The following is a 23,294-nucleotide window of genomic DNA, read 5'->3' on the forward strand; positions in this document are numbered from 1 at the left end:
ATTACGAATTACTTCCTTTAAATTCAACTCCTACACAACTAATTTCGTAATTTTTTAAATAATTACTCAATTCATTCATTCCGAAAGAAATGAGAATACGTTTTAAATATTTAAAGGACAATTTTCTGCCGATTTTCAATGAATGATGAAAATTTTTATATTAAACAAAACAAAATTAGCTGCGTGGGAGTCGAATTTCAAAAAACTCATTCCTAATTGTTATTGTACACATTATTTCCAAAATGTTAACAAAAAAACCGCTGTAGCAATCGAACAACAAACAATTATTTTTTTTCCACTAATTATTTGTTTTTAGACACACATAATCGATCTTCAATGCCTGCGAAATCTTACTCAAATGGCCCGCGACTTTGAAACCTCATAGTAGTCTCCCCTTATCGAGTAATACTTCACCGTTCATTCGGCGAATAAAACTCTCGCTCAAGATCCCCTGACGTTCAGTTCCCAGAGAATGCGAAACGATGTGAGTGACCATCAATCTCGAGCCGGGTCCTGATTAATTAAGCTAATAAACTTTTGTACAAATGTATCTAACTAAAAGGGACATTGTCGAGCTCAAAATGGTCCTGGGAATCCCCTGGGATCCGAACAATATTTCGTTCATTTTTACGAAAAAAATAGTCAAGTTTTTGTACAAAAGCACTCTCACAACACAGATATCCAGGTGAATTCCCGTTGGATCGTTGGTTTCACTGAAGTGTCCCCAGGTAATCCAGGTATCTGTGCTGCATGTAGCCTCAGGAGGCCTGGCTTGATTGAGCCACCGCCAGGGCTGGGGAGATTGACGTGTGCAGAGTGAAACCGTCGTAGACCTCCATCAACTCACGCATTCGGTACTCCTCGAGGCATACGAAACCCTCCAGTGAGGGCGACTGCTTACGGGCACAATCCATGCAGTGGACAACGTGACGCTTCTCCTGTTCTCGGATGAAGAGGATGTTGAAGACTTCGATCTGTAAAAAAAATAATTAAGAATTTAGGGCGGCTCGTACTTTCGAGTTTTCGATATTTTTAAGGAGATACTTCCACTGAAATTTCAAAATTGGGCAATGGGGGTTATGAGGTTCATAATAAGGGTCACGAGGGCTAGATTAAGGGTAACAAGGGTCTGAGTAAGAGTCATAAGGGTCAGAATAGGGATCACGAAGGTTTCAATAAGGGTCATGAGGGCTAGATTAAGGGTCACAAGGGTCACGAGGGTTCGAATAAGGGTCATGAGGTTCATAATAAGGTTCACGAGGGCTAGATTAAGGGTCATAAGGGTCAGAATGAGGATCACGAGGGTTCGAATAGGGGTCATGAGGTTCAAAATAAGGGTCACAAGACTAGATTAAGGGTCACAAGGGTGTGATTAGAGGTCATAAGGGCCAGAATAAGGATCACGAGGGTTCGAATAAGGGTCATGAGGTTCAAAATAAGGGTCACAAGACTAGATTAGGGGTCACAAGGGTCTGATTAGAGGTCATAAGGGCCAGAATAAGGTTCACGAGGGCTAGATTAAGGGTCATAAGGGGCAGAATGAGGATCACGAGGGTTCGAATAGGGGTCATGAGGTTCAAAATAAGGGTCACAAGACTAGATTAGGGGTCACAAGGGTCTGATTAGAGGTCATAAGGGCCAGAATAAGGTTCACGAGGGCTAGATTAAGGGTCATAAGGGGCAGAATGAGGATCACGAGGGTTCGAATAGGGGTCATGAGGTTCAAAATAAGGGTCACAAGACTAGATTAGGGGTCACAAGGGTCTGATTAGAGGTCATAAGGGCCAGAATAAGGTTCACGAGGGCTAGATTAAGGGTCATAAGGGGCAGAATGAGGATCACGAGGGTTCGAATAGGGGTCATGAGGTTCAAAATAAGGGTCACAAGACTAGATTAGGGGTCACAAGGGTCTGATTAGAGGTCATAAGGGCCAGAATAAGGTTCACGAGGGCTAGATTAAGGGTCATAAGGGGCAGAATGAGGATCACGAGGGTTCGAATAGGGGTCATGAGGTTCAAAATAAGGGTCACAAGACTAGATTAGGGGTCACAAGGGTCTGATTAGAGGTCATAAGGGCCAGAATAAGGTTCACGAGGGCTAGATTAAGGGTCATAAGGGGCAGAATGAGGATCACGAGGGTTCGAATAGGGGTCATGAGGTTCAAAATAAGGGTCACAAGACTAGATTAGGGGTCACAAGGGTCTGATTAGAGGTCATAAGGGCCAGAATAAGGATCACGAGGGTTCGAATAAGGGTCATGGGGTTCAAAATAAGGGTCACAAGACTAGATTAGGGGTCACAAGGGTCTGATTAGAGGTCATAAGGGCCAGAATAAGGATCACGAGGGTTCGAATAAGGGTCATGATGTTCAGAATAAGGGTCACGAGGGTCAGATTAAGGGTCACAAGGGTCAGAATAAGGATCATGGAGGTAAAATGTAAGTCATATGTGAGTTGACGAGCAGAACGGTCAGCTCTCTAGTTTAAAAAAATGCAATTATCCATTCCCATCTCCCTATAAAAAAAACTTCCAACTCACCTCACACTGTCCACAATAATGGGAAGCCTCGTTCTTCCCGCGTCCATGAAACCTCACCTCGACCCCCTTGTTCTTGACGAACTCCAGGATCAAACAGCAGTGCCTCATAGTCCTCAGCAGACAATTCTTAATCAACTCAAACAGTCTGGGATCCGACACTTTGATATTCCTCGCAAGGTTCCACGAGAGATGCACCATGGGTACAATGCTCTTAAAGCTCTGCAGCTTGTTCCACTCATACCTCTCGATAGCCAGCTGGTACTGCCTAGCCGTCAACGGGCCCACGTTCCACGCGATATTATTACACCACCCCACAGCCTGCACCCAGTGAACGCAACCAGCATTCACCCACACGAGATCCCCAGGTCTCTGCACAAACCTATGGAGCAGGAGAACCATTCGTATTTAAGGATTTTTATTTATAAGGGATCAATCGAATCAATTAAAATCAATCAAATCGATACTTCAGGGTGTTTTTGCTTCTGAAGGCAGCTTTGTCATCGCTCCATTAAAATATTAGGGTAACTAAATATGGTATAAAAAGTCCGAATGTGGATTTTTAAAAAATTCTGGTCTTTAAACACTTTGTTTTTTTAAATTTCCTTATAAGTGATCTATCGACTTTAATTAATTCCTTTGTGAATGTAGAGATTGATAAACTCTATTTATTGACGTCCATTCAAATTCAAATTCAATAAAAATTCAGTCAATAATTGAATTCAGAGGATTGACGGTTATTTGGCTAATTGAAAATCCCTGTTATGAAATTTAGAAACATTTGCTCGACAGTCAATTTACAATTTAATATTATCAATTATTCACTTGAATCAAATAAAACAGCCCTTGGCTGTTCAATTTGATTCAAGTAAATGCATCTCAAGAAGAAATAATTGATATTCACCGTAAAACCTCATCTTTTTGAAATAAGTTCAAGTAATACTTGTGCTGAAGTCCCATAGCTCAATTGGTTAGAAGAACGAGTTGGTAATGCGAAGATCGTGTGTTTGAATCTCACCAGGTCATTTTTCGTAACTGAACTCATTATTAAAATGAAAAGCCAACTAGCTCAAGTAATACTCGTTCCAAGAAAGAACCACCCCAATAAAAATAATGTTTTCCTCACCTATAAACCGGAATGTTCTCCTCATACAGATCCTCGAGAGACGGCCACCAGCTCCCATGAAGATAATTAATATTATTCCTCTCGCACAATGCCTGAATGACCCCCCAGTAGGCATCAGGCACAGCGAACCACTCGCAATCCCCAGGTCCAATATTAATATTAATCGAACAAAAATTATTATTCTCCTGGTGTCCGGGAGTCCTGCTACCTGGCACCTTCATGTATAACTGCACCGTGTTCATACCCAAGATAACATGTCCAACATGACTCAACATATTACCAGCGGACACAACCCTGGCGAACGCGGGCAGTTTCATGAGTTCCTGTAGCTGAGACTTCCACTTACGTTCGTCCGACAGATCAACATTAGTTCCAAATCTCAGCATTTTCGATCCCGGTCGTCCGGGCAATCCATAGGCATTCTTCTTGCGTTTAACAACGCCCGTCGAATCCTTTGAATCCGAATCAGAGAGATTTGCCGAGTGTATTCCCTGCGCCTTGTCCCGCTCCTCTCGAAGGCTGTCCTGAAAGCTGGACGCCTGATACTGCGCATACTTTGCTATTGTCGTGTGACTCCTGTGGCTAATGCACCCCCAGACCTTCTTCGCCTGCGTTGGATCCCAATTTTCATCGCTCGTCTGCTGCATCTGCGTCCTCACCTCAATCCCATGATCTGGATTCGCCTCGACCAGTGTCTTCGTGGAGTAGAGGCCGAGATCGAGCTTGAGAGCAGCTGCCAGACCCCTGATTACAGCTATCGGATGCTTCAGACAGAACTCCTGGAGCTGGGGACTGAAGGCGTCCTTCTTGTTCTCAAGGTAGACACTTGGCGCTGGTGGGGAAAGTTGCTCCTTCGTCAGACGTTGGGAGGGGGCGTCTGGAGGGGCTGGAGGTGGTGATCTGTCCGATAATATCGAGCAGTTGGGGACACCCTTGAGGCCCTGACCCCTGCAGGTCTCGATCACTGTTTTGGCGTTCATGTCGATGGAGAACTCTGGCTCCACTGGGGTTTCGCAGAGTCTCTCCAGCTTGAGGACGGGCTCAGGGCGGGAGTCTATCTTGTTGGTGCTGGAGGTTGCCTCGCACTTTATCGTCTCCGTGGGGTGGGGCTTGGGGGTCGAGGGCTTCTCCGAGGGGTCCAGCTTCTCGGACTTGACCTCTTTGATGACATCCTTGATTTTATCGTCGTCCAGGTTTGACGGGGAGAAGGGCCCTGAGGAGAGGGTTCCGTTGTTCATTATTGGGGGCTTCGGGGTGTGCTTTGGGTCAAGGTCCTCAGAGCCAAAGTGCTTGAGGAGGTCCTCAGCCAGGGAGCGGGCTATGTCCTTCTGGGAGAGGAGTGCTGTCAACTCCTGGTCAGTTACTCCGAGGTCTTTGTTGCCTGCTGCACCCTCTGGATAGCTACTCGTGGTGGAGGTGATCTGGGTGTAGCCCTGGGCTGCGTACTGGTTGGATTGGTAGGTGGAGAACTGGGGACGGGGGAAGGTCTGGTCTGAGGCTGATTTGTACGGCATACCTGGGGTTGACTGGGCATTTCCCGTCGCTGGGGTGTTGTAGGATGTGGTGGAGTCGGTGAAACCCGTTTGCAGGGCCACTGTACCACCTTGGGGCTGGGGGGGAATGCCGTAGCTCTTTATCACGCCTGGCTGCGGCGGCTGGGGGGGACCGTAACCCGTGGGGAAACCTGGCTGGCCTGGAAATTGAGAGTGGTTTTTTTAATTGGGAAAACACTGGGTCCAATTCATTGGAAATTGGAATTATAGTTGAGGATTTTAGGACACAATGAAAATTCATTTATGGGAAATCATGAATTCTGGGGGAGAGGCAATGGACAATGTTAATTGCAGTTGAGTTATTCAATAAAAATTGAGAGAAATCATGAAAATTCGGGGAAATGTACTGTTGGTTTTTCAATTGGTTGAAATTCTCTGGATTTTTTCAGTCCTAAATCGAATTTAATATCACTTGTCGGGAAATACTAGTGAAAGTACTACTCGACTATCCATCAAGTTTCAATTTTTTCTTTTTTTTATTGAAAAAAAATCTTTAATTTCAACTCAGTTTGTACTAGTCACGAAGATATTAATATCGCGATTTCGAAATGTATCGTTTCATTTGAGAGTTCGCCGTCTTATCTCCTTAAGGCCACCGTTTCCTCGAAATTTTCGAAGAAACTTCCTGCTCAAAGTTATTGATATTTTTTTAACCCAAAGCACATTGATCTTCATCATCGCTTCCTGGAGATTAATGTGCTTTGATTTGCAAAAATACCGATAACTTTCAACACGAAATTTGTTAAAAAATTAATGTTGAAAGTTATCGATATTTTTGCAACTCCTTAAGACAAGTCTAAACATTAATTTCAACTTAGTTTGTACTAATCACAAAAATGTGTTTTTTCTGGCGTTTCTGAATTAATTGGAATTTCTGAATTAAATAATTGGAAATTTAGTGTAATTTGGTGATAAATATTCATATTTGGATTGAAAATGCATTGGTGTTGACGCCTCCTCGTCTCCCTGATTCTCAAAAATCTAGAATTTCATTGGAACGCTTGAAAAATTTGAAATTTTACAATTCAGTAGCGAAGCGGTAAACCGGGTTAAGTCAATTTTGACTATTGGCCAGTTTTTGACGAATATCTCGGAATCTAAAAGAGATAGAAAATTTTTGTCATGACCGGTTTATAGCTCTGAATTGGTTCTACGAAAAAGGTCATGAGAAAAATTTTGCTATCTCTCTTAGGTTCTGAGATATTCATCAAAAATTGATCAAAAGTCAAAATCGACTTAACTCGGTTTACCGCTTCACTACTGAATTTTTGTCCATGAAATTGCAATTCTCTACACTTGGAATAAACTCACTTATCGCTCAAATAAATATGTAAATAAGTCAGATCAACTCACCTGGTCTCAATCCTCGCTGCAGCGCAGCCTGCTGCTGTAATCTCAATTGCTGCTGGTGCTGCTGCATCGACCTGTACTGCAACTGCAATTGCTGGAGATGCGCCTGCTGCTGAGGCGACAAATTTCCGTGATTCTGCTGGAGGAACTGAAGCATCTGGAGCTGTTGGGGATTCAGGTAGAACGGAGGTGGACGCTGCTGGGGCTGAGGCTGGGCAGCTCCTGGTGAAAGTTGATCCTCAGGCTTGAAGCGCTTATTAATGTTCTGCTGTTGATTCTGGGGATAGGGAGGTGGTGGGCCGGCTGGTGGCGTTGCGTATTTGTAGCCTGGGGTATTCGGGGGCGGTTGCTGCTGCTGCTGACGGGACGACATCTCTGCGCTTATCGGCAGATTCCACGCTTCTTCGATCGACGGCAGTTGCCGTCTTCTTAATTAAAAAAAAAAAGATTATGTGCTGATTAGTACTGAGTATCGCGAGGATTTTTAGTGATGAATTTAGCACAAATGAAGTTTTTCATGAAAAAACTATCGAAAAATGGTTAATGTGTGGATCCATGTGGATTGCTATAATATTGTTTCATAGCTTCATCATTCGGCCAATGAAACGTGAACGTTCAACTCGCAAGAATTAAACTGAATAATGAATTCGTCAATTTCCCGATAGTATTAAAGAACCAAGTTTTGGTTAGGCGTGATGAACTAGGTAATAACGCACTCGACTTGAATGAATTAATCCAATTCATCTCCATGAATCCATCCTCAGACATAATTACTCGACAGTTTCATGCTGAGTACTTACTATATTCCGGTTCCATTATCCGATTTCAAGGAAATATTACCATTCACGAGTAAATAGCAGCGGTGCTCCGAGGAATACAGTAGCTTGTAGCTATTATAATCGGCTATAATTGTTATTATATCATTACGGCATTATTGCTGCCACCAAGGATGATCAAATGTCTATTATAATTGTTCAATACATCTGCATGTACAATCATTCACTAAAGTTCTGAAACAATCTGAACTTGCATCCTATGTATTTTGTCTGAAAACTTTAGTAAACGAGGGTATCGAGGGATTCTCCAACTTTGTACGGATGAGCATCCGGAATCCTTTACTAAATTGAATTGAATTGAGTTGAGTCACCGCCAGTTTATGCTCTTCATGAAGACCTATCGTAAACGTATGGATCCATGTGGATTGTTATAATATTGTCTCACAGTTTCACCATTCGGCCAATGAAACGTGACCGTTCAACTCGCAAGAATTAAACTGAATAATTAATTCGTCAATTTCCCGATAGTATTAAAGAACCAAGTTTTGGTTAGGCGTGATGAATGAGGTAAATTCACTTACTTAGCTGCTATTGATGGCATTGGTGCTTGACTCAGATGGCTCTGGAGGAAATTAATTCGCTGCTGAAGAGATGGGTTCATCGGAGCGTTGCCACTCGACTTGGCGCCTCCAAGTCCTGCCAGCGGACTCGGCGAACACGGCGTATTATTATTTCCCCTGTTGCAAATCGAAACAATACATGTTTGTCAGTAAAATGGATGAATTGTTGCATTCTGTCGTCGACGGCCGATCAGCCACACACTTGCCACAAATCACGAATGGATGATGGCTCCGACATATTTACTATATAGATAATGGATCATAAAGTGCATTAAACGATTGTATATGGATTTACATATGAAGTTCAGAGGAGAAAGTGTGGAATCGTAATAAGTCAAATGCGATGACTGGTGATTGTGCATTCGTAGAGGAAACTATTGGTTTTAGGGGGAAATGCCGAGACTGAGTTTTGATGTCATATATCTGGATCCAACAAAATATGGGTACCATCTCATTGAAATTTCGCGATAGATCGTCGTTTTTGTATTTTGGTCGGAGTTCACTTTCAAAATGACAGCGAATAGATAATTTGCCACAGCGAATCAGATATCTGTAATTTCCACTTTTTTCAACTTATTCTGAATCTCCATTAAAAACGCTCTTTGAAAAAGTTCAGAATTTTTTTTATCATTCTATCAATATGTTTGGGAATTTCCACGTGATGTACCACCCAATTGACAATTTTGGATTACTGAAGATAAAACAAATCCAGATAACACTCGAAAGATGGTAGACCCGGGGTCTCAACGGTAATTATAATTGGTTCATATGCCTATCACTGTAAAAGAGTAACATGAGGGTCCTTCTGTACGAAATCGCAATGCGACATTCTCTCCTTCACTCATATTCATGATGAAATATGAAGAAAAACAACTTGCTTACCTGGATGCGTTGACGTAGCAGGCAAGGGCGTCTTTCGGCTGACTGACACTCTCGTACAAAATTCCAAGATTCGTCCAAGCTGCTGAATGAGATTTATCCAATTGTACTGCGCATATGTAGGCTTGAAGTGCATCCATAGGCTGATTCTGCTGCTGGTAGAGGACACCTATGCTGCACCAGGTGTCTGCATTGCCTTCGGACTTCTCAACCGAGTTTCTAGAATTATCGGAACAGACATGAACGTTTTTTCATCGCAAATAAGCACAAACATTGATATCAAATCTGGAGTTATCTTCAATGTGAGTAATCTTATGAGGAAATGTCAGGAGATCTTTCTTGCAGCTACAAGAATTTTCTGTACGAGAGGTCTTGATACATTTTTCCCTAAAATAACTCATCGTCGAGATGGTTAACGAAGGAGACGAGTTTGTTGTGCTTTCAACACTTGACAAGAGAATGAATTATTGCAATTGATGAGTCATCTTGGCAATGCGGGATACTATGAGCAAATATCAAAGGACATGTAGAGATAAAAGTTGAAAAAATCAAGTTTCACAGTCACGAAAGGAGTTTTTGAGATTTTCTTCTCAAATCACTGATTTTTGAAAGGAATTCCGTTGAAAATGATGACTTTTTGTGTTCAAAAGTTTGTGATCATTTTTTCAGAAAACTATTTTTGAAAAATCCGTTGCGGATCTGAAAAAAATCCCCGGTATTTTCAAATTCTTCAAATGGCAAAAAAAATTTCTGCGTCATATTTTTCATTTTTTCACGCGTGAAGTTTATCTTTATATCAAAACATATTTAAATTGCCTAATTGTTGATCATGAGAAAATAAACATAGTATTTCTAAATTTTTTTAACGCACAAATTATTCCTCACTTCCCAAATCTTAATTTTTTCATATTTATCATACGCAAAAATGATCAATTCTTGTTTCTCAGATTTTCATACATAAATCGTAAATTCTACAAAATTCATGAAAATTCTTCGGTTTCCCAAATAATTCGAGAAAAATCGTTGAAGAGCTACAAATTATCTGGAAAACTGTGGAATTTTCCGAAGAATTCAAGAAATTTTTTCAGTTTTCTGGGAAATCAATTCATAATCCTCCCCTCAGTTTTCAACAATTACAGATTTTAATCAGATCATTTTTAAAAGTAAAAAAAAAAAGAATTAATCGAAGATTAAAAATTATTCATTGATGCTTCACTCTTCATTTTCTTCATTCTCTTAATTCTTTTAAGTCATTATCAATATTTATAAAACATCTATGAGTATATGAAGTTTAATAAATTCGATTTCTTGATTTTCACAACAAAAAGATAAGCGCGCGCACAGATCTAGTGTACAGAAAAAAGGGGATAATAAGAAAAATGTTGATGACAACATTCAACTAAATTGAAAATCTGACACAATTAGTTGAAAAGAAATCTTATTCAATTTAATAAAAACGAAATAAACAATGAATTACTCATGATAGAAGGAAATGATTATGGGTAGAATAACCATTCGGAAGAATTTTTCTAATTTATTAGCAAAAGTAACTGTACTATATGCAGTATAAGAGCCATTTCTCACATGTTTGCAATGGAAAAAGGCCATTTCCAATTGATATTCTCGAAAAATAATATATAATAGGGACTTTGACGGCGTAAAAGTAAAATGAAAAAAAAAAAGAAATAGAAATGAGTGAACCCAACTGACCTGTATGCAATAAAGGCATCATGAACCTTTCCAGAAGCAGCCAAACATCTCCCCAATAGATACAAACTCTGTCCACTCTTCGGTTCAGCTTCAATGGACCTCTGCAAACAGTGAATAGCAAACGCCTGTTTCTGCTGTCTGGTTACACCGAGCACTGCACAATCAACCACATGGTACATCCATCCTGAAATAGTAAAAACGTTCACAATTATTAAAACCAAATAACCAACCAGTGAAAACCAAGGCAAATTGGTAGATCAAAACGATTTTTATTCGGACATTCGATGGGTGAATTTCACTCGTCCACCTCTCGGGACTATTACATACGAGAGCTTTAATTGCTGTCAGAGGGGATGTGGAAATTAACCCCGATTGTTAGCCACCCTCACGTCCCAGTATTTCCATCATCATTTCGAATTTTCAACTGTGCAAAATATCATTCCACAGGTAAAAACAAATGAATTAATTAATCATATAACAATTTAAAAATGAATTTAAAAATTGATATAAAATAAAGAAAAATGAAATGGACTTTGTTTTGAATTTTGAATTTTATCCCATCCTCCGACCACTAAATCATACGTTCGCAAAATATAATTCCACAAGTAAAAATTAATTAATCAATTCAGTAGCGAAGCGGTAAACCGGGTTAAGTCGATTTTGACTTTTGGCCATTTTTTGACAAATATCTCGGAATCTAAGAGAGATAGCAAAATTTTGCTCATTACCTTTTTTATAACCCTCAGTTGGCTCTACAAAAAAGGTCATGACAAAAATTTTTCTATCTCTTTTAGATTCCCAGATATTCGTCAAAAACTGGCCAATAGTCCAAATCGACTTAACCCGGTTTACCGCTTCGCTACTGAATTAATCACATAAAAATTAAAAACGATGAGATGAAACTAAAAAAAATTAATTCTCATCACCTTTTCGGCATTAAATGAAACAGAATGAAATTGTAAAATTTTTTATCTTGAGAAATAATTATCCGAGACTATTTCCACCCCCGCATTCCAGGCATCACTCAGAATTTCCACTTTTCCAAAATAAAATAGATGAAGAGCCACATTTGTTTCAAATTTATGATTTTGAAATCATCCTCCAACCACTAAATCTCTTATTCAACTGCTCAATTAATTATCACGCGTTCGCAAAATGTCATTCCACAATTAAAAATTAATTAATCGATTAATCACATAAAAATTAAAAACGATGAGGTGAAACTAAAAAAAATTAATTCTCATCACCTTTTCAGCGTCAAATAAAACAGAATAAACTCGTAAAATTTTCCTTGAGAAATAATTATCCGAGACTATTTCCACCCCCGCATTCCAGGCATCACTCAGAATTTCCACTTTTCCAAAATAAAATAGATGAAGAGCCACATCTGTTTCAAATTTATGATTTTAAATCATCCTCCAACCACTAAATCTCTTATTCAACTGCTCAATTAATTATCACACGTTCGCAAAATATAATTTCACAATTAAAAATTAATTAATCAATTAATCACATAAAAATTAAAAACGAAGAGATGAAACTAAAAAAAAAAAATTCTCATCACCTTTTCGGCATTAAATAAAACAGAATAAAATTGTAAAATTTTGGATCTTGAGAAATAATTATCCGAGACTATTTCCACCCCCGCATTCCAGGCATCACTCAGAATTTCCACTTTTCCAAAATAAAATAGATGAAGAGCCACATCTGTTTCAAATTTATGATTTTAAATCATCCTCCAACCACTAAATCTCTTATTCAACTGCTCAATTAATTATCACACGTTCGCAAAATATAATTTCACAATTAAAAATTAATTAATCAATTAATCACATAAAAATTAAAAACGAAGAGATGAAACTAAAAAAAAAAAATTCTCATCACCTTTTCGGCATTAAATAAAACAGAATAAAATTGTAAAATTTTGGATCTTGAGAAATAATTATCCGAGACTATTTCCACCCCCGCATTCCAGGCATCACTCAGAATTTCCACTTTTCCAAAATAAAATAGATGAAGAGCCACATCTGTTTCAAATTTATGATTTTAAATCATCCTCCAACCACTAAATCTCTTATTCAACTGCTCAATTAATTATCACACGTTCGCAAAATATAATTTCACAATTAAAAATTAATTAATCAATTAATCACATAAAAATTAAAAACGAAGAGATGAAACTAAAAAAAATTAATTCTCATCACCTTTTCAGCGTCAAATAAAACAGAATAAAATTGTAAAATTTTCCTTGAGAAATAATTATCCGTAACTCTTTCCACCCCCGCATTCCAGGCATCACTCAGAATTTCCACTTTTCCAAAATAAAATAGATGAAGAGCCACATTTGTTCCAAATTTCAAATTCTATCCCATCCTCCAACCACTAAATCTCTTATGCAGCTGCCGAATTAATCATCTCACGTTCGCAAAATACAATTCCACCCGTAAAAATGAATTAATCAATTAACCACATAAAAATGAAAAACCACGAGATGAAATCTCAAAGAAAAAAATTAACTCTCATCACCTTTTCAGGGCTGAATAAAGCGAACTAAAATTGTTGAATTTTTCGTTGAATTATTTTGCACTGTGGGAACGAAATTTGTGCCCTCAGGAGTCGACCTGAGGGGGACGTTGCTACGACACTAGACGATCGTCTAACTGAATAGAAATTGTGCAGGTATGGCCTAGGGTAGGCCACTTTAGCTCGGCTAGGATCCCTCTCCCCCTATTTCCCCACTCACTTCTCGAATTACCAAAAATCCCCCCTCTGCCCTACGCTGCCCTCTTCCCCCTCAGCGGCTCTCGTGTCTCTGTTCTATTCCCTTTTCCCCCTAGGTTCTTCACTGCAGTATAAACATAGGCGTAGAATTTATTGTATTCTATTACGTTGAAATATTGTGGAGGATGTTTCTTTCCAGATACATTTTAAGTTTGAATTTTGGATGAGTTGAGTTTTTGGAATGACGATTTTTTTGTGTGATTTATTGAGGAACGAGAATTCTAAAGTAAAGAAGGGCAGATTCCCTTTCTGGAGACGTGAAATTTTCAGTTAAAGATGAATTTTTGGAGATATCTTGAGATCTACAAGCGTTTGAGGACATTTTCGATGAGAAATTCCCCTTCGAAAGCAGAAATCAAGATAATTTTTATGTCAAATGTGGCGTGTGGAAGAGTGAGGAACGAAGTTCTCAGACTAGTTCACAGACTAGGAGGCTACGCCCCCTGCTCGCTCCGCTCGCCAACCCCCATATGACCCTTATGTTGACCCTTGTGACCCTCATTATACCCTTCGTAACCTTTATTTTAACCCTTAATCTGACCTTTGTGATCCTTAATCTGATCCTCAACATAACCTTCATTATAGCCCTTATTTTGACCTTGGTGACCCTTAGTTTTTTACCCCCATGACCCTTACTCTAACCCTTGTGACCTTTAATTTTTAAGTCCTAATTTTGAGTAGCAAATTTTCATTGCCAAAAGTCGATTTGGATTTTTACAATATAAAAAACCCTTATTTTGATAGAGACCCTTATTTCGATGCTTGTGACCCTTACTTTCTAATCCACGTGACCCTTATTTGGACCCTTAATCTGACCCTCATTATAACACTTATTTTGACCTTGGTGACCCTTAGTTTTTTACCCCCATGACCCTTACTCTAACCTTTGTGACCTTTAATTTTGAAGTCCTAATTTTGAGTACCGATTTTTCATTGCCAAAAGTCGATTTCGATTTTTATAATATAAAGAGAATATAGAGACCCTCATTTTGACGCGTGTGACCCTTACTTTCTAATCCACGTGACCCTTATTTGGACCCTTAATCTGACCTTTGTGATCCTTAATCTGACTCTCATTATAACCCTTATTTTGACCTTGGGTGCCCTTAGTTTTTTACCCCCATGACCTTTACCCTAACCCTTATGACCTTTAATTTTCAAGTCCTAATTTTGAGTACCGATTTTTCATTGCCAAAAGTTGATTTAGATTTTTATAATATGAAGGGAATGTAGAAACCCTCATTTTGACGCTTGTGACCCTTACTTTCTGAGCCTCGTGACCCTTATTTGGGTCCTTAACCTGACCTTTGTGATCCTTAATCTGACCCTTGTAACCCTTATTTGGACCTTTACTCTGACCCTTAATATGGTCCTTGTAACCCTTATTTAGACCTTTAAGATGACCCTTGCAATCCTTATTCTGACCCTCATGACCTTTATTTTGACCCTCGTGACCCTTAATTTTGAATTCTTAATTTTGAGTACCAAATTTTCATCACCAGAAGTCCATTTGGATTTTTATAATATAGATCGATTAACATCTTAATTTTGCAAGTATTTTTTTGCAGTTCATGAAATTTGTGGGAAAGAATGGATTCTATCAGACTGAAATACTGTGGCGGAAAATTTACAATTCCTCCAGATGTTTAAATAAAATTGTCAATGTAACAATTTCTCCCGATTTGTTAATTAAATTATCAACTTCAATGATGAAATTCCTCGAAATTCCAGTGAAAATTGGTAAAAATTGCCAAGTGTACTGGAACATCAGCAAAAATTTCCAATATTGACAAAAGTAAAATTCTCATTTGAAATTTTATTCCACAATTGACTAGATGAATTCACCCCAACTTGTCACAGTTCCCCAACGTTTTTTTTTTCGTACACTTGATGCAAGATTTTCCCATTAAACCTGCCCCACCATTGAATCTACCAAAACGAACACCTGGCGCAAGACCCAAAACTATCCCTTCCCCTCTTTATTTCCCTGGTTCTCCCGGGGAAGAGCCACTTGGATTACTCTGCACAGTGAGCGCCATAAAGCCCGAGTAATTCCTCACGTAGCTACTAGGTATACACGAAAACTTTTTCCCGTGGAAGCATTTCAGCCTCCCCTCCTGCCTCCATCTCGTCATCATAAAAGAAGACCGAGGTGGCAGGAAGGTAGAGAGAAGAAAAAAAATATATATTGAGAACTTAGGAGGAATATTCAAGGGACAAAGGTGATGGTGAAATCGATTGGGTGTTGGGTATCATAAAGCAATTTTCAAGGTGAAGTAACGAGCTGAGGAAACTGCAATAAAGACTCTTCTGTAATAACTTTCAAGGGGTCTTCGTGGGTTGGTGAATCGTAAAATCGTTGGAGCAAAAAATGGTATTTTGCAATTGATGATTTACAAAAACGAGAAGTCGCCATGAAACAACCGCAACTTTTTTTATTGTTCTCAGTTGAGGGTCAAATTGTCTCAATTGAAAACAGGCTTGTTAGTTACTCGATTCCATTTGTCAATATATTGTTACAATTCCAGTTGTCACTGGCTTTTTTCTCTGCCCAACAGAGATTCTAGATCTCGAGAAACTAATCCAAAGACATTTCCTCGTTTCTCCAGACCTTGCAGATAGCCTTGATATCAATATGGATATCCCGAAGAACGGAAAAGAGCAGTGGCCTGATAGAAACCCTGTCCTGGGTGTTGTGCTGCATGCTGGCAAACCTAGTCGTCTGCATCCTAGGCCTGTGGCGTTGGTTCTCCAACAATTACCTCTACTGGGCATCTATATTTACCTGGATGTTAATAAACACTCAAGGTCAGTGGCCCCACATCATTCAACCAGAAGAATTCAAGCATCTCTGATTAAACATAAAAGCCCTATCTCACTCATTCGCCTCAATAACTAGACGAAAAATCCCAAAAATACGTTATCCACTGAGGAAGTTGCCTTGAGACTGAAGTAAATGAAAACTGGCTCGTTAGTCTCTTCATTCTATTTGTCATTATATTTTTACAATTCCAGTTGTCACTGGCTCATTTGTCAATCCTCATCGCTACATTTTGTTCATGATCTTCAGGTTTCGGTGTTGCTGGACTGAATTTCTATTCACAACAGAGGATGATGTGGTACATTCTTTTTGTTGTTTATGCACCTTATGCTATGCTACCACTGCCGTTGAGGTGGTGCATCGTCGCTGGGTCTGGAACCGTCCTGACGCATATGATTATGACCATTGCGGCTATTTTTTTGAATCAGAAACATGTGAGTTTGAAGGAGAATTCGAGAGAACTTGTTCAGGGGTCTTCGGCTTTGGTGTTTTCGGCGAAATTAAGCATCAGGAAAAACGACTGCTTAACACAATTCAGGAGACTTTGTTTTTTGTTTTTAATTGAGGGTCAAATGGTCTTAAAGGTCAAACGGCCCTTGAAGACGTGTAGCGATAAAGGTCAAATGACCATTTCTGATCACTCTACTCTAACTCGTTTGACCCCGAAGCAAAAACAAAAAAAAAAGTTTCCTGAATTGTGCTAAACACTCGTTCTCCATTCCTTTTACAATTTTTTCTATTCCCCCGTTCAATTTTTCCATTCCACTGTCCGCAATTCATCGATTATTTCATGCAATTGTCCCCGACTTTTTTTGTCATCATTTTCCTGCTATTTTTTGTTCGATTTTTCTATTGACAAACTTCAAGGCTCCAATGGCTGAATTCATTGTCTTCTTTTTTTTCTTCATTCCCCATTGTCTCAACTGAATAAAGACCCAGGGACTCTCAATTGCAATTCACGTAATGACAACAGTGAGGAGTGGACTCGCCTCCCACGAACTCTGTCATTGCCACTGGAAGTTCACACGGTTATTTCCCATTCACTAGAAATCCTCTGTTATTGAATTTCATTAATCCCGGGTTGAGGGATGGGAGGTTCAAGATGCTATGTTTATAACTGGTGAATTTCCGGAATGTTAAATGGGTCAGGTCGATGAAGAGTGAATGGGGACACTGTGGGGGGTTGAAGGACAATGTATTCGGTCTTATTGCGTATTAGCACATTTTCTGGGTAAGTATGAGTCAATGAATTGGATCAGATTATTTTGGGAGAAATTAGATAATATTTTTTATATTAAATTGTTTTGTTGTACTATATTATAATATATTAAATTGTCTTGTTGTTTTGTTGTCTAAATATAAAGATAAATTAATTATTGAAAGAAGCAGATTATTTTAAATAAAAAAACAGGTTGATAACAATTGCTTGATATGTCGTACTAGGGGGCTACGCTCTCTATGATCCCCATGATCTTTATTTTGACCCCTAATCTGGCCCGCGTGACCCTCATTTTACCCTTCTTGACGCTTAATTTCAGAGTCTTAATTTCGAGTACCAAATTTTCATCACCAAAAGTCGATTTGGATTTTTATAATATAGAGACCCTTATTTTTACCCTTGTGATTCTGAGTTTCTAATCCTCGCGATCTTTATTTGGATCCTTAATCTGACCCTTGTGACCCTTATTTGGATTCTTAATCTGACCCTTATTATAACCCTCGTGACCCTTATTTTGGCCCTGACAGCCCTTAGTTTTTTACCCCTATGACCCTTACTTGGACCCTTACTCTAACCCTTATGACGCTCAGTCTGACCCATATGACCCTTAATCTGATCCTTGTAACCCTTATGTGGATTCTTAATCTGACCCTAATTATAACCCTCTTGACCCCTATTTTGGCCCTGACAGCCCTTAGTTTTTTACCCCCATGACCCTTACTTGGACCCTTACTCTAACCCTTATGACGCTCAGTCTGACCCATATGACCCTTAATCTGATCCTTGTAACCCTTATTTGGATTCTTAATCTGACCCTCATTATAACCCTCTTGACCCTTCTTTTGACCCTAGCGACCTTTAGTTTTTTAGCCCCATGACCCTTTTTTGGACCCTTACTCTAACCTTTGCGACCCTCAGTCTGACCCATATGACCCTTAATCTGATCCTTGTAACCCTTATTTGGATTCTTAATCTGACCCTCATTATAACCCTCTTGACCCTTCTTTTGACCCTAGCGACCTTTAGTTTTTTAGCCCCATGACCCTTTTTTGGACCCTTACTCTAACCTTTGCGACCCTCAGTCTGACCCATATGACCCTTAATCTGATCCTTGTAACCCTTATTTGGATTCTTAATCTGACCCTCATTATAACCCTCTTGACCCTTCTTTTGACCCTAGCGACCTTTAGTTTTTTAGCCCCATGACCCTTTTTTGGACCCTTACTCTAACCTTTGCGACCCTCAGTCTGACCCATATGACCCTTAATCTGATCCTTGTAACCCTTATTTGGATTCTTAATCTGACCCTCATTATAACCCTCTTGACCCTTCTTTTGACCCTGGCACCCCTTAATGTTTGACCCCCTAATCCTTATTTGGACCCTTACTCCAATCCTTGCGAACCTCAATCTGGCCTGAAAATTCAATCAAGTTGTGAAATTTCCATCTCACTCCCACTGAAAGCTCATGAATTTCCGTGAATTCTACTTAAACTTGAAATTTCCCAACCATCTTTTCCCTGAATTCGATTCAATGTCACTCTCATCATCAGATTCCCTACAGCATCTATGAAGTTCCAAAAAATTCCCAACAGTGTGACCGTCATTTTCTGGATCGCGTCGTGGGACCACAAAATCACAGTTAAAAAAAATTAAAAATTTGTCATTTTACATCGCTAGAAAGAGCATTGGAATTATCTTCGCAGCGAATATAACCCGAAATTCAATGCTCGCAATTTAAAAAAAAAGAAAGTCCTGCATTTAAGTCGATTTAGGTAGGACGTGCCATCTGTCAGGGACATACACTAGTTGAGCCAGTGTTTGGTCTGAAATTCTGCTTCCCACAATCGTCCAAGCCCACCCCCACTGGATTCACCCAGGAGTGGGTTTCATCCCCAACGTTACCCCATCATCCCCACGTTACCCCCTCTTTCATCAGCCCTCCCCTACTCCAGAATAAATCAATACACGTGTCTGCCACGCCGCGTAGTCGTTCAACCTTAAACTTAGACCCCTCCGTGCTTTCATTTTCACTGGGCATTATTTTTTCTCATCCATTGTGATGGGTTTTTATAGCAAATTGAAGGTTGTAGGGGGAAATTTTCGATTGGATTATATTTTAGGGAGTGGTTTTGCGGTGGGACTCACCTAGCTGACGACAGATATCAGCCTTCAGGTGTGACGGTAGGGCCTTCTCCTTCAGAAGTGTCTCGTAGTTCTCCTTCGCTAGGCGGTATTTACCCTGGACTTCGTACAGATGGGCGATATGAAATTTTACTGAAAAATAGTAGAGAGGAAAAATTAGTTGGAGTGGGAGGTGATTGAAACGATTGATTTGTCTGCACGGGGAAAACAAATGGGAAACAAAAAAAAAATAATAATGAATGGCAAATGGGATTTCTTAAATCAACTTCTGAATTTTTAATGACGAAATTCCTTGAAATTTAAGTGGAACTGTCACGTGGTAGTTATCCAACTTGAAATTCTTTGAATTTTCAACAGTGAACAATTAAACTGAAATTTTCAGTCTTGAACTATTTTTTTTAGTAAATTGTGAATTTTTAATAATGAAATTTCTTGAAATTCAAGTGGAACGGTCACTTGGTAATTATTCAACTTGAAATCCTTTGAATTTTCAGTAGAACTATAAAGTGATAGAGATTTCTGGATAGAAATTTCCAGTCCTAAAATGATTTTTTAAATCAAATTCTTAATTTTTAACGACGAAATTCCTTGAAATTTAAATGGAACTGTCACGTGGTAATTATTCTCATGATATTAGGTCACTTTTTTCTCAAAAGAACTTTGAATCACTCAACGAATTAAGAAAACCCCAAGGTAATATCATCACCGATGACTCCCACCGCTGACTATTTACCCGTTTCCCCGAGCAAAAAAAAACTGATTCCGGAAGTCTGTCATGACTTTTAATGACCAATCATCAGGGATCCCCTTCGTCTGCACTGGGGGAATCACCCGATGATTCATGAGAAATGATTCAATGCAAATTTGCTGTAACAACTGGATTTAAACATCTCGGAGCGTCTATTTTCCTCGACTTGCAATTGCAAAATGTTCGTGGTGATTTTTCTGCTGTTGCCCCCTCCGGGCCGGTGGAAAAATAATCGTAACGGTCGCGAAACGTGTACTTTTGGTTGTTGAGGATGGTGAAGATCTTTTACTATGGAATATACCCTCGTGAATTACCATCATTACCGATACGGCCTGCGTGATTCGATGATATGGATTATACTGCTGTGGAGAGCATCAGTTTTGCTTCGGGGTAACGCTCAAATCGTCAGTTTCATTGTGACTGAATTAACCGTTGGTTATTATTCGATTTTTCTCATAAGAAAATTATTATTGACATCAGTTATAACTATTCAATGTGATTATTTCCAGGATGATTCAAGAATCACAGGAAAAAAATATACCTGATTCAAGTATATTTCAGTAGCGAAGTGGTAAAACTGTTCAAGTCGACTCATCTCCCAGTTGAGTCTTCGAGAAATATCTCCGAATCTAAGGGAGATAGCGAAATTTTCGTAATCACATTTGTTGTAGGTCTCACTCGGCTCTACAAAAAAGGTTCCAACAAAAATTTTGCTATCTCTCTTAGATTCCGAGATATTCATTGAAAACTGGCCAATAGTCAAAATTGACGTAAACCACTTTATCATTTGGCTACTGATTTTATTCAATTTATTCAATTGAGGGATGGGTATTTCAATTCGAAGATGATTGTTTTGTATCAGGCCGGGTTGTAGCGAGCCCTATTAAGTGTAATATACGGGTCAGGCACTGAGTGTCAAAATATAAGGGTCAAAAATAAAAACTGGGACACGATAAGACTTTAAGAGTCCGAAAGTTCTGAATTTAAGAACCCACTCAAACAAATCTCCATCACCAACTGCGCACATCCTCTCACAAAAGCCGATCTTCCTCAAAAAACCCAAAATCCCGAATTCATTCACCAAAGTACTTATTTATTTTTCAAGCCAACCAAAGAATTTTCCCATCCTCAAAAAGAAACATCAGTAACAGTTAACCAGTCTCCACAATGCCTCCACTGCACTCGAGCGAGCACAAAGGAAAAATGCCCCAGGTCTTCGAACCCTTGAGAAAAATAAAACCGGTACAACTTGTATGCGCAGACCAAATAAAATGCCCGTCTCCTCTCATTTCGAATTCTCTCATTTTCCTTCGTTCATTCGTGCTGACCACTGTGACTCATAGGCAACACTGAAACGTTACATAAATATCCCAGTGTTCCAAGAGAGCCCAGACGCTGTACCAGAAGTCATCGGCCTGAGCTGTCACTCGGATTGCGGCAATGTAACCGGGTCAAGTTCAAGGAAGAAAGTGAAGCGAGGAAATGAGCCACGCCCCGTGAACAACTGCCACTGATCAATATTTATACAATCTCATTAATCTGTTTTTAGATTATCTGACGAAGACATTATGCGCTGCTCGTCATCTGAAGTCCGGTTATAACACAATTCCGTCTCTCAAATGCAGAGAAAAAACAAGTCGACAATGAGGTTGCACCTTACAAGGGTCAAAGGTCACGAGGGCCATACCTTTCAAGGGTCAAACGTCACAAGGGTCACACCTAACAAGCGAGAAACGTCATGAAGGTCATATCTCGCAAAGATCATGCCTCGCGAGGGTCAAATGTGGCACAGGTCATATCTCGCAAGGTTCTTGCCTCGCGAGGGCCAAACGTCGCAACGGTCGTACCTCACAAGGGGCCAACGTTGCAAGGTTCTGAGGTCGCAAGGGTTATACCTCTCGAGGATCATGTCTCCCGTTAGACCCTTGAGGAGTTTCCTTCCTGCTCCTTTTGTTTGACCCTCATAATCGTTGGACCGTTGTGATTGTCTTTCCTGCCTCCCCGGTCGCCGCTTGTTGTCGTTTGACCTTTGAGATTGTCCTCTGCCTACCTCGGTTGTTTAACCGTTACCGTTTGACCCTCGCGAGGTATAACCCTTGCGATGTTTGATCCTCGCGAGGTACGACCATTGCGATGTTTGACCCTTGTGAGGCATGACCCTTGCAAACCTGTCAACGGGGTTGTTCTCGCGCCAGAACAACTGTGTTGTTGTCAACCACGCACACACGCGGTCAAAAAGGTCTAAAACCTTCTTGGTAAATTACTTACTGTCCTCTGCCTATCTCTGTTGTTTAACCGTTACAACGTTTGACCTTCGCGAGGTATAACCCTTGCGATGTGTGATCCTCGCGAGGTACGACCATTACGACGTTTGACCCTTGCAAACCTGTCAACGGGGCTGTTCTCGCGCCAGAACAACTGTGTTGTTGTCAACCACGCACACACGCGGTCAAAAAGGTCTAACCTTCTTGATAAATTAGTTACTGTCCTCTGCCTACCTCTGTTGTTTAACTGTTACAACGTTTGACCCTCGCGAGGTATAACCCTTGCGATGTTTGATCCTCGCGAGGTACGACCATTGCGATGTTTGACCCTTGTGAGGCATGACCCTTGCAAACCTGTCAACGGGGTTGTTCTCGCGCCAGAACAACTGTGTTGTTGTCAACCACGCACACACGCGGTCAAAAAGGTCTAAAACCTTCTTGGTAAATTACTTACTGTCCTCTGCCTATCTCTGTTGTTTAACCGTTACAACGTTTGACCTTCGCGAGGTATAACCCTTGCGATGTGTGATCCTCGCGAGGTACGACCATTGCGACGTTTGACCCTTGCAAACCTGTCAACGGGGTTGTTCTCGCGCCAGAACAACTGTGTTGTTGTCAACCACGCACACACGCGGTCAAAAAGGTCTAAAACCTTCTTGGTAAATTACTTACTGTCCTCTGCCTATCTCTGTTGTTTAACCGTTACAACGTTTGACCTTCGCGAGGTATAACCCTTGCGATGTGTGATCCTCGCGAGGTACGACCATT

The 23,294-nt window shown here is 40.0% G+C and overlaps 1 protein-coding gene across 2 annotated transcripts in view; it reads right to left on the reverse strand.

The window, feature by feature from the left end:
• Positions 1-23,294, reverse strand: part of LOC107039261 (histone demethylase UTY) — a 79,658-nt gene continuing 56,364 nt past the window's right edge. For both annotated transcript variants that reach the window (XM_015258784.1, XM_015258785.1), the window contains 8 exons: positions 19,518-19,646; positions 10,550-10,733; positions 8,843-9,058; positions 7,922-8,077; positions 6,568-6,992; positions 3,662-5,354; positions 2,539-2,917; positions 1-974 (listed from right to left, as the gene is read on the reverse strand). In XM_015258784.1, the coding sequence (XP_015114270.1) occupies positions 759-974; positions 2,539-2,917; positions 3,662-5,354; positions 6,568-6,992; positions 7,922-8,077; positions 8,843-9,058; positions 10,550-10,733; positions 19,518-19,646 (3,398 nt within the window). In that variant the 3' untranslated portion in view covers positions 1-758. The remainder of the gene's footprint in view (positions 975-2,538; positions 2,918-3,661; positions 5,355-6,567; positions 6,993-7,921; positions 8,078-8,842; positions 9,059-10,549; positions 10,734-19,517; positions 19,647-23,294) is intronic.

Source organism: Diachasma alloeum, unplaced genomic scaffold (genome assembly GCF_001412515.2).
Source record: "Diachasma alloeum isolate Michigan unplaced genomic scaffold, Dall2.0 Dall_scaffold_00295, whole genome shotgun sequence".
Taxonomy (NCBI): Eukaryota; Metazoa; Arthropoda; class Insecta; order Hymenoptera; family Braconidae; genus Diachasma; species Diachasma alloeum.